A 16,575-nucleotide genomic window follows, 5' to 3' on the forward strand; every position below is an offset into this window, starting at 1 on the left:
CCACGCACTGGTTACATGTATTTTACAATAGTTAAAATCTACCATTCATGGTTTGGGGGTAGGACTATCAGAGCAGACCTTAACTGGACCGGGAGGATGTACATTTGTAAGTACCCATGCCAGTACTAGTCTACACGTTCAGCCATAAGAGCCCACACAGGTGTGACATGCATCATATAGTCAATGATCACTTCCACACATGCCAAAACACGTTTCCTTGTAATAATACATGTACTTTCTTACATGTAATGTAAATTCAGCACTGTTACTTTTGCAGTGGTTTAATTTCATACAGAAGGGAAAAGGAGGTTTTCATGGTGTTTTGAATTTGCGGTTGAAATAATATTGTCAGTAGTCATTCATGGCAGACATATTTTCAGTGTCATAAATTTATGGTGAAGGGGTTAACACGAACACAAACAGAAATCTATTGTGAAAGTTTAATATTTACAGTACCTTAAGTTAGTGGTACACCTGGCAGGGTGATAAGGGAAAGGTGGGAATGGGAAAATTATTTTTTATGCAGGCCAGCAGTTTGTGCAACACATTTTCCTCCAGAAAATGATACATGTAATGTATTTTTTTTTAAATTCCAAACTGCAAATGTTTCTTACCATGACCATGCCTTTTGTCTCCAAATCAAGTTATTTAATGGATTTCTACTCCAGAAAATGAGGACAAAAAATATCAATACAAAACAATCAGATTGACCTTTGCAAGGAAGCTAGAGCTCCAAATGGATGAGGCTTCTAGAGGTTCTGGCTTATGCTTTATAATTATGCATTTTTTTGGCAAGTGGCCCAACTGAGGTAAAGTCTGATATATACAAATTGTACGTTTTTTGTACTGCACATTTAATACTTACAACATCATAGAAGAATTGAATAGCTCAGTGAAGACAACTTGCTACAGGTATATTTTTTTTGTACAGTACACTCTCCAAAGGGAGGATGTCAGAGCTTCTTCAATTCAGTGAACAGACACCTTCATTGGATCTTGTGGTGCAACCCTTTTTGTTGGGTTCACTAACACAATAATGGGTCCTGCTACCCATTTACACCCAATAAGAATAGCAATACAGGTCATTCCAATAGTACTTTTACCACAAGCAATAGAGCAATTTTGAGAACACAAGCCATATTGTGGGAAAGAGTCTCAACTAATGTACAGATAAACCCAATCACAGCATAGTGTTCAACTTGACTTACAGTAATGCTACTCTGCTTTCCTCAACTGACATCCTCATAAGAGGAAAGTCTACTACAGGCACATGTGTGTGTCTGAGTTTATATAGTGTGGTGTACTTTGACACCTGGACAGCTATTTGGAGTGACTTTCCACAACATTTTGATACTTCAAGGCATAATCAAACTTTCTAGGCCAAAACAGACACAATGTCCCCAAAACTGACAGGGACTTTGATCAAATTTACAGAACATTCTAGAATGACCTCCAACCACTGCCAGCAACTAACAGCCTATCAGTGGAACCTATAAATAATGGCAGTCAGCCTGTATCAAATGAAAAATTCTTTAGTCAAATCAAGCTGTCTGCTGACGCCAATTCCTCCACAGGGAAGCCGTCCCTGGAGCTGCCCATCTCTTACCAGCAGTGTGATGTACGTGTACTACTGAGCACAATTGCTGTGCAAATTGGGTTGGCTGTGAAAAATTTGCCATCGTCTATTTCCGCCGCTTTAATGGGACAAGCGCAATGCAACATCACTCAGGACACTCTCCAAGCTGTTGATGTCGTCAGAGAAAATCAACAGCTTGGAGAGTGTCCTGAGTGATGTTGCTTTTCAAAGTCTTCTTTGAAAGAATCCACAGTTGCCACATGCAAACGTGGAATTTCATTAAAAAGATGACAGGCAATTGTTCTTTATGATGAAACACTATGATCATATATTATTTTGAAGTAAACTAGTACATGTATGTGTCAAAGACAGATGGTTTGAGGAAATATTCAGATGTCCAAATACTATAGCTTATAATTCATACAGTCAGGTATCATAATTATCTTTTTTGTTCTTTATATACTTGTAGGCCCTATACAATACTGACTTTTGTATAGATCACTTTAAACCTGATATATGTGGGGAAGAGTTTTTGTATTGTCACAGTATGATACTGAGACATGTAGTGCAGGCAAAATAATTGGGACTGTCTAAGACTCCTCCGTATTTGTATCTGGCCACAAACAAACTCAATGAAACAACAAGCAGATCTGAATCAGCAAGTTTAGACATGTAAGATGTTATGCATTTAAATGTACAGACCATACCTATAGATTGTTGTTTTAGGTCAATAGAGGTGCAGGGGAGATCTGCCATGTAATTAACCTTTGGAATACCTCGACATACTCTTCTCCTACCAACTCCCCTTGGCCACATCCCAGACCTGATCATGACATATATTATTGATACAGTATGCCAGTATGGAATGCTGCCAAACAAAATCAATACACAAAGAAGCTGTTTCAATTGATCATCATGCAGAAAAAGGATAACAGTAAATGAGGAAGATCATCTACATTGTGTATATACATGTATATTGCATCTGTCATAATATTACAAGTGAGAGTATACATTGATATTTACTACCCTAATTTAGGTAATACTATCTTAAGTCTTTATCTATAAAGAAAATTGCTACATAACATGAAATAAAGACTAAAACTTTATTTCATAATGACTTGTGCCAACACAGATGAACTTTCATGCTATGCTATATAACTTGTAATGCCATATACGTAACTAAGAAAATTATATGGCAGATATAAAAGAACCCTCTGGACAGGAAAGTCCAAAATTGGGATCCTGTGCATTGAAAAAGCAAGCATTGATGATAGTATATTGTACTCTATCCAACTCAAGATAGCAAGATATGAATTTGAAAAGCTTACCTTCCATTTTCTTCTTGCATTGAATGTCTTAAACCTCTCCAGATTGGTCTTGGCCTCCTTGCGTTCTTCCTTCTGTCTGTCATTTATTGGCTGAAATTTAAGAAATAAATATGGTGGATAAAGGCTACAGTCCACAAGATATATATGTTTACAAGATATTGAAATATTGTCTTTATATTAGATAAATTTGCATTCATATCATTCAATAACCTTATGTTGCCATCCTTATTTAAGTTCATTTCAGATGGACTTCAGATGGCTATGTACATGTATATGAAGTTATTGCGGTATACTCCTGTCATTCTGCAGAAGAGATGTCAAGAGTCAAGTATCTTTAGAACTAGAATGTTACTGACACTCTGTCTCTGTTTGAAACATTGAACAATTTCCAAGTCAACCCTTAAATTGGATTGGGAGACAGGCCAAGCACACAGTCAGAGCTTAACACTCTTGCAGTATTATATACAGTGTTGTATACTATGTTAAGTGTTCTGAAATTGGATGTTCTTGGCAGCATCACATCCCATAACAGACAAACAAGCCTTTTCAAATAACAATTAACTCCTTACAAATCAGTATATAAAGTAATGTTCAATTAAATTGTTTGGGGGTTAATTGCCATGAAGTATGCATTCTGGAAAGTTCTACGCGTAGCTATATATTTAGAAAGAATACAAACTACATCAGAGACATGTGACAAAACATCAATCAACCAAGCCTGAAAAATCAATCTCAAAATACTCATTACCTGCATCACCAATTCATAACCCCTGTTCATCTCATACAGTCGCTCTCTCTCATCAAAGAACAGCTACACAAGAAGCAGGTAGGAGGGAAGATACAAATGTACAAGTAAAGACAGCATTAAGAGAAATACCAAAGAGTTACTTGTGAGCAAGCTTAATAACAAGCGACGTCCTTCTGCTCTTGCAGGATCTAAGTGACATGTGAATATTGAGCTGACACCAGCTTTGGGAGAGCATATTGGTCTTGAATTTGAATGGTCAATATTTGTTTCCAAACGAATCTCGATGACTTCATTTCACACAGCACCCCCTAGCAGTTTGTGTCATATTGCAGTAGAAATTCTGGTATTTCAGTCTGCTTCAACATCATCATTTTAGCGAATGAATTCACTTCTGCATTCTTGCAAGTATGGCTTGCTATATCACAACAAAGGAATAAAGAATATGCAGGAAATATACAATTGAGTTAAACATGCTTTCTTCTGGTCCTAAAATTGATAATCATAAAATCCAGAGATGGGAAACTGGATCACCTACATCATGTATTGTATGGTAATTTTGATCTAACTGGTCCTTAAAAAGCAGAAGGAAATGATGAAGCCAGCTTGTAATGGTCATTTAAATGCATTCACAGTGTCAAGTTCATATGGATGCCTTTAAGGATGCAAAGAGGACATTCAGTCCACCATTCTCATTTCAAGTGAGCCATTTCCAGGGTAATCTAATAGTGTGCACTTGTGTATAATGGCACAGCAATAGGTTGAAGTTCACAGCGGTATTTACTTGGCTTGTTCAAGAGGATGCCATTACGCCACACCAGTAGCACACTAGTGGTGTGATGGAGTGTTATTAGATAGGAAGAAGTTATGAAACTCAGTCATATTTGTTTTGAAAGTGGAAGGGCTGTTTCAAAAGAGGTTCCCATTTATGTTCCAAGTATCATAAACCCATTCCATTTTAATTGTCAAGTATTAACCTGCTCTTTTAGCTTCTCAGGTTACATACGAATGTTCGCCTTAGCATCGTTAATGCATTTTGCACAATGTTATAGTCTGCAGTTGGTTGTTAGTCGTGAACAGCATGATACAATGATGCAAGACGAGGGAAGAGAAAGCAGGGTAAAGCATGTCACATTTTGACACTCATGCTTGTCCATTTTCACTCTTCACTGCTCTGCATTAGGAGGGAAACATACCTTGATCCAAGGATGTGAAAGACAATCTGTCACGGAAGCTCTCCTCCTGTAAAACAATTCAATTATCTGTAATTAGGCCAGGAATAAAAATAACTTGTTGGTTGTAATACATTTATTTGTCATCGATTGTACAAATGTATTTTGAAAATTCAAACATCTGCAATCTTCTTTCTTTGATTTTTATATAATCCATAAAGGTTAGTTGCAAAGGACGGCGTGTAATTTGTATGATTGATTTGAAGTACTCCACAGAATTTACTACACCAATCTTTAAATTAACCTTCAATATGATAAAATGTTGAATGTGCTCATTATCCTATCCACTGTTCCCAATAACCCATTTAGTAAGATGTTGGCTGCATAACAGCATTTCAGCACCATGGAGAGTACCAACAATGTTTACACATTCCAGTTTTCTTAGTAATCAAACTATTCCTAAACAATTCACATCACATTGATTTCCTACAGAAATCACCAATGCTTGCTTGTAGAATGAAACCCTTCACATATATGTGCAACAATTTGCTTTTATATGTAAAGCTAAATTACTATGTCATTTGATGATAAATTCATAAACAGTACCTACTACTACTTGTATATATGGATCCTCTTTGGTACCAAAATTAAATTTGTTCTGCTGGTTATTTGGGGGGTAATGGTTAATCCTGGGTGTCACTTGATCCACTGGCCTCAATACTTTCCAAACAAGCTCGACCTTAAGGAGGGAGGGGCAGCTATGTACTTAACGATAAGCAAAGAAACGTGTGTGGTTTTCACACAAAACTGTGACTTAAGGAAATGTAGGTCTTATGGCAACTGGCCTTATCTACAATTGTGTCAAGTCTCTAACTTGCCTGTACCCATGTCCTTTTTGCACCTACATGTAAATATTAATCTTGGCCGTAGTTGATGATGAACCTACCCAGGATGTTTAACTAGTAGTCCCCTGATAAAATCCTTGGCAAGGTCACTGGTGTTCCCAAAGAATTCGTCATCAAAAGAGAAGTCCACAGCACAGATGTTTGCAAACGTCTCCTGTTTGTTATCTCCCAGGAATGGAGAGCAACCACTCAGTCTAGGAAAGATAGGAAAGCATAGTTTCAAATTGACATACTTAATGTTAAACTAGAGTTCGATAATCTCATACCTCCATGACATGTTTAGTGCTTTCGTAAAGCTTATGCATAGTGATGATCACATAAATGGCTTACATTTACAATCCTGCTCATTAGCAAAATTTTTATACAAATTATTCACATAGCCCCTACCTAGTAACATACAACACACTGGTGAAATCCTTACCATTTAACATGGACAACGTATGATATTGTTGGTTATATGCAAGTATGACCTCTGACATACCTTTGCCAACTCATGTTTGCCATCCAAGCTGACGAATTATACATTTTTTTACTGCCAATATGCAAATTATAAGAGCCCATTTGCATATATTATATCATTTGATCATATTCTCCGCCCAATGACAGGGTTATCTTAAGAAATAAGGCTATTCTAGCGTTTCCTCATGAATTATGCAAATGAGGTCCTGATTTGAATAAATTATGTTTAGTGATGTTCGCCTTAATTGAACTTCCAAGTATGGCAAGTATTAAATTCACAGCAGTTACCACCATAAAATTGTACCAATTTGCCATTAATTATGCAAATTAGGTCTTCATTTACATAATCAATATCTACCAATGATCTTGTTGTTCTCAATTACATATGTCTAAAGTGTTTCATAGCCCTAATATGGAATACAGCAGATTTATAGAATTTCCTCATTAATTATGAAAATTAGATCCTGATTTGCATAATTGTATTTTAATCATGTCAAGCATCAGCTACCTACATACCAAAAATCATGACGATCCATCAAACAGTTGTTCAGTTATCCTCTCTCGAATATTTTTAAAGAAACCATCCTGCAGTTCCAGAACAAGCCGCTAGGGGGCCCAAACTCATGTGACTTCTTCCCAAGCACGAGAGCTACCTATCATCCAAATTTCATGACCCTAGCATGTCCAGATCGCGAGATATCAAAACCGGAAGTTGCGCTGCAGTACCAAGGGAAGCCACTAGGGGGACCAAAATCTAATCATTTCCAGTTTTCGTCACACCCTACCAACACACCAAGTATGAAACCAATCCATCCAGGCGTTCTTGAGTTATCTTGTTGACCAACAGACAGACAGACGGACGGACAGACGGACAGATAAACGCAACTGAAAATATAACCTCCATGACACATTTCATGGAGGTAAATATGGAAGCAATGATTGAAATGTCTAGTCGTATTCCAATTACAAAGTATTTATACAACCAGCAGCACTGACCGAGATGATTACTTTTCTGAAGGTTGTATTAGATATGGAACAATTATACATGGTTCATAGATTACTATGAAGTCATACAATGTCATGTAATGGTTAAAATAACTTGAATAGCTCAATACTTACAGAATATAGGTTATAACACCCACAGCCCTGCATGAGGAATGGAAACCAAATACATCAGCAATGAAGTACAAAGTATGCTGCTGGAAATGCACCACAATACATGTTCACGATGAATCAAAGACTTCTTAGTCACTAGAAATGTGTCAATTCTACCTCCTTTAAGAATATAATTTCATATGACACTTACCACATGTCTGTGTAGAGCCCTAGTGGTTCGTATGCTATCACCTCAGGGGCTGCAATGTGACAAAACAGTTAACCATTGGAATTAGTCCATCAACTTCATAACATGACTATAGCATGACCACAACAATAATGGAAGTATAATATACCTGGTAGCAAACCTTCGTGCAAAATTATGTGAACATAAAGGAATGCAAATAACAGAACAAAAAAATCATGGCTTAACTTACCTACAAACTCAGGTGTTCCCAACATCTGGATTTCATTTTTGCCATCTTCTATTTTTCTGGAGATGCCAAAGTCAATCAGCTTGATTACCGCCTGGGCTCTGTTTGTCAGGAGTATGTTTTCAGGCTGGAAGAATGTTTTAACACATGATTAGCAAGGGACATAATCTGTTTCTCTGCTACGTAGAAGAGAAGATTCAAAATTCTTACTGCTTATCGCTTCAAAATTTTGTGGCACAACAAAATAATATCTTAATCTTCATAATGAAACCTTGCCTACCTTGAGATCCAGGTGTGCTATGTTCTTCAGGTGCATGTGGGCCAGCCCTTCCAGCACTTGGGCAATGAATGCTGTGGCTTCAGACTCATGTAGGACATCCCTCTCTGCTATAAAGTCAAACAGCTCACCACCAGAAACCCTGTTGGACACAAGTACATAATAAGAAAAAACACTTAAGCAAGGAAAGCTTTAATAGATTATTTGAGAAACATTTATACATGTACTAAGGAATTATAAGTAAAAGCTGTACACTTGTGCTACATGACATTGTATGTATACATGTATCTCAGAATACTAGCAGTGTAACACTGTAATCTATTTTTAGAGTTCAGTTTTGTCAGGACTTGCTTTCATTGACATTTATGGGTGCATCTAAACTTCCAGCGCATCATTAAATGATATCAGTACTTTAAGTATAATGTGATTTTATTACTAGTAAACTAACTTCCCAGACACTTGCATATACCATGGACAAGTGAACATATTTCGCTGTAATAGACAAAATCCTTTTCAAATACCACATGGGAAAATGCGCAAATTCAGAACAAATGTACATTATAGCTTGTATACTATAATACTATAGACTAAGTTAATATCTATGTTACAGTTGAGTTATTTGTAATGAGGGTGTAAGCTTCCCTAGCCTGGCCTCAAGATGATAAAATTTATACATGTGATTGCAATGCGTCTGTGGCTGATATTACAGTGGCATCATGCCATATATGATTCCATATTTTAGAGGTCTGATTCCATAATCTAGATACCGGGTAATTCAATATTTTACAGACTGCACAGTACGTGATTTTCTACAGCATCAGACCAAAAGCTATCTAGTATGTGGCTATTATATTGGACTGAATTATGAGACAATAACGAGAACGGATCAGAGGTTTCCAATAAAATGCCTTTCACAATATGGCTTTGGTCATCCTTTTATTACTTGCAAGACAATATTTTATTGATTGGTAAGGTACAATGTATTATAAAATTTAGTAAACACTAATGATTTTAAAGCATAGTAAATCTTACAAAATTCATGTTGCTTTCCAGTAGATATTTATTCCAAATTACTCACTACTCTGTCATGCCGTCATTCTTGCTGGCAACATTTCAGCAAGCTCCCATATTTAGTCCTGAACGTGTAATGCTGCAGTTCATTCACATGGGACTCTGTACAGAATTTTGAAATTGGAATAGTTTCCCTTCAGCAATTTAACTTTCCACATAGCTAAACTGACACCAACATGGCAGCCACAGATATTACTGGAGGATATGCATGTGAAGAAAAATTACTGGTCCTACAAAACTTACAGACTGAGTTTCTTACATAAGATCTTTTTCTAGAAAAATAACCCCTTTTCCAGTATGGAGCTTGAGAAAATGTAGGAACTGGAGCATTCTAAAATTAGGCTTCATGAGAGTGCAGTCATGGTTAGACCAGTAGCAGTTGCAGACTCAGAGCCACCTGTGGATTTATTATTTACATTTATAACTTAAGTCAATTTCATCGAAATGTCTTTTATTTCTTCTTCAATGTTGAAGAAAGAACTGTAACAGTTACAAGTGTCTGTCACATTCAATGAAAACACAAGTCTTGCTCCAGCAAAAAATTCCTATTATCAAGTCAAATGACTAGCGTGGGCAGAGACCTAAATCAGATAACAGGCACAGCCGCACAGGTCTAGAACGATATTCATGTCATGCATGGGTTAGATACCACTGATGCCTATCATGTGAGTGTGCGTTCAATTTTGATCATATTTATCTTCAAAATGCTGAAACATGCACATGCTGCTCATAAATAATTACAAAAAGAATTTGACAATCAATACAACCCTACATGTAGGTGACCAGGAAGTCCTTGACCTACCAAAAAGTGACAGATATAATACTCTGTACCATCTGTCACATTTCATTACTGTTAAGAAATACTCAATCAAAATCTTGAAATGTTTGCGGCTTTATTTTTGTGGTGACCTCTTCACTGCAAATTCATGGCACTACATTTCCTTTGTATGTATTACTACACTAGTTACATGTAATGTATAGTTCTATACTAGTACTACAGAATCAATGAAAAACTTAGACAACACTGTAAAAATCTCCTCCCCCCCCTCCGTTGCGAAAATAAATGAATTTACTGTAACAGGAAATTAGGCTCTGGTAATTGAGATGATTAGGGGAGATGGAGTTGCCATGTGCTTTCCAAAATACCAGTTGGTGCCAGTTTCACAGAAGGTTCTATATCAGACCTAGTTACTGGTTAGACATGTACAGTGGGTGGAATTCCTGTAATCTACATGACTCCAACCCCAGGGCTAAAATGTGACATTTCTGTGAGGAACATCCATTAGTTCACATGACATATATGTACCACAACAACTCTATGCTGACTCCAAAAATGTCAATTTATGGAATACCAATTTTTATCTTGGTAACTGAGTAAAATTAAGACAGTTGCTGATGTTCAATCACTTAATGAATATCTTATATTGGGATCAAATGCCATTCACTAGTTTTCCAAGTGTCATTCACTTGGAAGTCATATATATCATAAGAAGGCTATCAAGTGAATTCGTCATCTAGTACTAGTAGGATGTCTAACTTGTTGCCAAATTTCCTTCTTGGACACAGAACAAGAAATGCCATCATGATAAGAAGGGAAATTCTAGAGGAAAACTATCTGAGTCATTTCAACTTTCTACCAGACCTGATAAAATCTAGATTACTTCCTTGAAGACCTTTACTTAAATTTACCAAAAACAATCCATTGTGTCATTTTGGATGACATACAAACTAGGGAAACAGATGTATGTACATCGTACCCTTTCACCTATTCTCTAAAGCTGTTAGCACCATTTCCTCTTCACCAATAAACTCTTTCTTATCCTTCTTAGATGTATTTTAGCTATATAGAAATCTACCAGTGGTACTATTAATGTAAAAAACTAAAAAAGTACTTACAGTTCTAAGATGAGCGTCACATCTTGCTTGTCTTCAAATATATCATACAGTTTGATGATATTCACGTGGTTCAGTTCCTGAAGGATGGAAATCTCTCTCTCAATATCCTCTCTTCGTGCCCCTCTTCGACTTGTTGACGCTCGTTTTTTCCGAATGAATTTTGCTGCAAATTCAGTTCCACTTCTTTTGCACACAACTTTTTTTACAACCGCAAAATGGCCACTGCAATGAACAAGATAATACAACATGAAATGCAACAAATTTCAATAGCAGTTACAATAGATTACACAGTTTACTTTAATAAACATTACTTACAAGGTAGTCTAGCATGTCTTACCTGTTTGATGCTATAACAAGTAAAAAAAAAATACTAGTAGTCACTTCATTCATTTGTCAGTGTTATTTCAAAAGTTATATATACTGAGAACTGCTGATAGAAGCACAATGAATTTTATACACATGCGCCTTGCATCCCCTTCTTTTGATGCAACAAACAATTTTAACAAACGTCTAACACAACAGTTCACCCATAGAAATTACAGAAATTAAGTGCATGGTGACTCTTCCCTTACTTTTGGATCTTTCAACAACATCATGCATTATACCATTAATGACTACATACCAGTGGTTTTTACACCATCTACTGAACAGATATCTCCAAAACATGGCAAGGGATTATAGAGTTTACTTTGAGATTTGGAGTGTATAAGGATGTGAATATGCATCTGTTGAAACAGTGCTCCTCAGTATTCATTGCCTACCAGCTCTTATCCACTCTTTACTATTCATTACCTTATCTGCAGGGTGGTCTCATACTAACAAGTAGAGCATGAAGACAAGACAAGGGCTATACACAGAAATGTAAAGCAGGGTTTGGGTCATACACACAAGTCAATAAATGTTTAGACCATGTTCTAGCAAGGGAGTTATCTGGCAATATTTAGCCAGCATTACTGTTAACATTGTTGTTAATGTGTATGATACAATTGTGCAAGGGACCCAAAACTTTAATCAATTATTCTAGCATAAATGAGATAAATCAAGTTTTAGTACATATAAAATTATATACATGTTTATATATGTATGTATATATGTTTGTATATATTATATGTGTGTGTGTGTGTGTGTATGTATGTATGTATGTATGTTATAATGTATGTATAGTGTAAGTAAGTAATTAATCAGATATAATTAAGTAATCAGATCATATATCATTCCTTTTACCAGTCCTAACAGCTATTGACTTAAAAATTAGCAAGGGCCAGCCACTTAGATTTTATTCTTTGGATCTCAATTTCTTGCTCTGACCTGTTGATCTTTATGTATGACATAATAGTTTCACAAGTTGTACAGTATTGTAACAATGACAGATTGCTCTATATTGAACCTGGAATGATAACATGTACACAAGACATGATAACATGTACATTTCAACACAGAAGAAACTGACATTTCTAGCACAAGACAGCACAGTTTTAAATCCAGGGTGCTGAAATGCCATCAAGTCTATGCAACACAGATCTAAAGAATTCAAGGTGTCTTTGCTCCTAAGGCCATTCACACAAGTGTTTTCCAACCAAATCAATTTGGGCCAGGTACCATAATTGTTGTTGCAGTGAAGAACTCATTTCTTGAAGAGGAACACTGGGGCCAGAGCTGATCCATCATCATTTCTGTTTGTCTACCAATATTTGACAATGTTATGGCCAATTTGGGGTTGTGACCATATTCACACTCAATTATGATTCTAACATCAACAATAGTATACTTCTGACATACATGTAGAATATTACTATTTGCCAAAAGGAAGTATGGTTAAGAGGATTACACTGTTTGGATGTTGGCATTTTCCATCTCTTCAGCTGTACGCCGCATACTGTATGCGCAAACTGAAGAGCTCGCAGTAAACATTTCAATCCATCCACAGCCACCTTTTGAATGACAGATTCGGGTCAATTATGTTCAGGAAGTGAACAGTGTGGAGCACTTTACCTGCATGGTACATGAACAGAATTAGTTCTGGGGGATTAGAAATGACACGCTGTGGTGGTATACTACTTAAAGGCTCAGAGCAAACCATCAAGAGTTTACTTGGGATAAAATCAATGAAGAATGCTTTCTTTTCATGGTGATCAGCTTTCTGAGATGTTATTGACACAAGGCCTGTCACTCCATAATGTGAAGAACCCTGTACAATCTAAAAACTCCTATGACAGGCCAAGATGACTATCTAGCCTTTGCTTGTACAAAGCATTCTGATATACACTGTAAGCCTTTCTGAAAAATCATTTTAAACATTTACCACTTGGAGTTGGACCAGAAAAGTGGGCATGAAATTCAAATTTAGAACTGACCTGTATTATAAAATTGGCATTTAATTAACTTATCATTAAGTTAATTAGTGGAATTGCTCTGACAACTATTTGCAACCTGAGTGATTGCTTAATTACATCTGGTCCAATTGGCACCTTAGTGTTTTTACAGCAGAAATGAAAAAAGGCGTCAAGATGGCATTTTGTCTCCAACTCTGCATATTTACCTTTTACAACACACATAGGTTTGACATTATCTCTTCCTCCCAAAATTTAAGTTCTTTTTTGTGCATTCCATTGCTTTTCCCTGTTATGTGTTTTCCTGGCATGGCACTTAATACTTATGTTGATAGAATTATCTCCAGATGGCCAGACACACATCATGAAAAGATGAATGTGTCCCGCACAAAATTGCATTTTCTCCATTGATTCACATAATTCACTTGGTCAGTTGGGAAGCTTCAAGGGCATCAGTATGACAAGAAGTATTTACAATACGTGATTACAGGGACGTGTAAATAGATAAACTGATCCGAGATAATCTACTCATTTCATGACAAAAATCTACCTGATATTGTAGATTTCATTGCAAAAAGGAAGTATCCAAATCTCTCTTCTCCCTCAAAATATCATAGGTCACAATATTTCACAATAATAACTGTTTCTAATTCTATTGTTTGCATTGCATTATGAATATCAAAATGCAGCACAGACCGTTGATTGTCTGTTATTGTATCAGTATTTTGCATGAATGATAAGGTGTAACAGTCCCTATGGGACCTTTCCATACCATGCATATGAGGTAATCAAATGACTATGCTATGAGTATGACTGTGCACTGAACTTTCTTAACCCGATATATTCACATAGGCTATACTGGCTGCAGACTACATTCAGTCTGTGAATTTATAATATTTTTTATGCCAACGGACCTGACTGACCAAAAAAGCAGGGAAGATGAGGCAAAAGTATTTCAGAGATGTTATCAAATTTAATTGAATGTCGTAAATTTGTACATGGAAAATTTAGTTAATACATTATTCCATTTTTAATACAAATTTATGGTTCATTGACAATTATTAATTCATAAATTATGGTTTTCTGAGTGGGGCTCTGTATAACATTACAGTAGCTATATTGTTGATCAAATTTGGTTAAAAAGACAAAGCAATACATAAGACTGCTAATGGAAGGAAGAAGCAATTGTGTGGTATTACAATAGGTGTGGTCAAATTGCTTTGTTTTCCATTTGGGCCAGTTGAGGGCATATCTGAGCACTGGAAAACAACATCCTTTGGTTTTCTTTTGGCAAATGTGTGTTGCTGATAAGTGTAATCAAATTACCAGCCGTGCAATTTGACAAGGGGTACATGTATGGGCAGTAATTAAGTGTACTGTCTGTATACTAGTGAAAAGCCTTTCATGGTGGCTTAACAATATAAGAACAGCCAAGGACATTGGAACACAGCTGAGCATTTGTTGTGCATGTAACCTCTGGCCAGTTGCTTGGAACATTACTTCCCAGTACGTGACTGTACACAGACAGATATCTGAGGAATGGGCCAGGGTACCGTACCCAATAATAATGCTCCATCCCTGGAGGCATGAGGGCCTTATTTGGGTCTGTTTTGTTGTAGCCAAACTGTGAACATTGCTTCTAGCCAACACTTTTACTTAACTACTCATATTCAAACAACAGGGGCGTCGTTATTGTCATCTCCCAAACTGTTACAGGGTATTTCTGCCTCAGGAGCGAGCAAACGACTAAAAGGAATGTCAGATATTTCCACATGGTGGGAGGGAGGGAATGACCAGCCTGAGTTGGGGGTATTTTTAGGTGTAGCCTCATCAGCTGCTCAGTCCCTCCACACAGCCCTGTCACCCTTGCTCATGTGCCCACCATTTAAGATTGGTCCTGTTATTGCAGCGAATGGAGTCAGCAGTAGGGTCAGATGATATTGACCCTGTCTGCAGTATGCATATACTTGAACTGTTTAACTTGCATAGACGTACATGACCCTGACCATGCATTGTAGCAACCCGCAGCACATGAACTAACCATGTATGCCTGCAAACTATTATATGACCAGGAAGGGAAAATGAAACTGGTATTTTCTTTCATTGATTTCTTCCTGGAAAAAAATCTTTAAAGAAGATGAAAGCAAAATTATGCAATGTAATATTATCGGGATTTGCTGAAAAGTCAAACTTTTTTCAAGGTTTCAAATTAATATAGTTGATATCTTATAACTTAATATCGTAAGCGATACATACCTTCCTATTTCCTCTCCCACGATATACCAATCCTCCACCGGTTCGTGGCGATAGGGCGATGACTCCGTGTCAGACATCTTCCTCGGGGGGTTCCTCTCCCAGCGCCGAGGCAATCATGTAACGGTCCCGATAAAATCTCGACCTCAGTCCCGCGAACACCGGTCCAACAGAATACCCCAGTTGCTGTGGTACGAATATCACTCGGACTCTACAAAGTACGCAAAAGTAAACACACGTGAACAAAGGAAGAAAGAAAACACAAAAGAACATGCATTCACACGGCCACACTGACAGAGCAAACAAGCTACCGCGCAATGGCAAAGGGCAAACATGGGGGCACGGGGAAAAAAATCGTCTGCAACATTTTTTCCCCACAGTCGGAAATATATTCCGTCACTTAGAGGCCGTTTTGGTCTAACCTGTTTCTCAATTCATGTTAAAAACCAAAGGACAATTGAACTCAATTGTATATCTTTTTACAGACTCACTGGTTTGGTGTAGATTTAAGGAAATATTACCTCCTTTTCCGACGTGAACATCCATCTCGCCCGCCATGCACCCAACACACGTTCGAGCCCTGATGACGTCACGATAGAACTTCCCAATGATATATGCAAATAAATTGCTCGTTGTTGAGAAAAAAATTCAAACTTCTATCATTATGAATAGAGTCCAATTTTTCACAAAAAGGTTTTATCATTTCTGACGAATTTTCCCCACAAAACTCCTTTTCAAAACACTGTCCAGCAGTGACCCAAATTTCCCGCGAAAAAAGGGAGAGTGAAAAGGGGTCATAGGTTACATCAACCATCATGGCGGGCGTCTACACTCCTTTCGTTTATTGGGCACAAAGAAAGGACAAATTGTCCCTCAAGGTGGATTTGAGAGACGTTTCGGTGAGTGCAATAAGAAGGTGATATGATAGAGGACAGGGGTACCTAAATTTTATGTATTCCTATTCTCTATTTCGTAAGTATTGTTGGCGATTGTTCCTGTTTCAGAAAACAGGAAGTGTTTTCGGTTTTGGTTTT

The 16,575-nt window shown here is 37.0% G+C and overlaps 1 protein-coding gene across 4 annotated transcripts in view; it reads right to left on the reverse strand.

Annotated features, from left to right (window-relative positions):
- Positions 1-16,575, reverse strand: part of LOC109471875 (death-associated protein kinase 2-like) — a 33,392-nt gene that overhangs the window by 13,614 nt on the left and 3,203 nt on the right. For 2 of the 4 annotated variants that reach the window (XM_019771292.1, XM_019771294.1), the window contains exons 2-11: positions 15,545-15,752; positions 10,959-11,180; positions 7,995-8,133; positions 7,718-7,841; positions 7,492-7,540; positions 7,305-7,331; positions 5,768-5,920; positions 4,846-4,891; positions 3,653-3,715; positions 2,905-2,994 (exon numbers count right to left, since the gene is read on the reverse strand). In XM_019771292.1, the coding sequence (XP_019626851.1) occupies positions 2,905-2,994; positions 3,653-3,715; positions 4,846-4,891; positions 5,768-5,920; positions 7,305-7,331; positions 7,492-7,540; positions 7,718-7,841; positions 7,995-8,133; positions 10,959-11,180; positions 15,545-15,621 (990 nt within the window). In that variant the 5' untranslated portion in view covers positions 15,622-15,752. Of the gene's footprint in view, positions 1-2,904; positions 2,995-3,652; positions 3,716-4,845; positions 4,892-5,767; positions 5,921-7,304; positions 7,332-7,491; positions 7,541-7,717; positions 7,842-7,994; positions 8,134-10,958; positions 11,181-15,544; positions 15,753-16,062; positions 16,142-16,575 lie in introns of those variants that run through there. The other 2 variants (XM_019771293.1, XM_019771295.1) reach the window with 2 other exon arrangements.

This window comes from Branchiostoma belcheri, unplaced genomic scaffold, assembly GCF_001625305.1.
Source record: "Branchiostoma belcheri isolate BF01 breed outbred unplaced genomic scaffold, Haploidv18h27 scaffold26, whole genome shotgun sequence".
Lineage (NCBI taxonomy): Eukaryota > Metazoa > Chordata > Leptocardii > Amphioxiformes > Branchiostomatidae > Branchiostoma > Branchiostoma belcheri.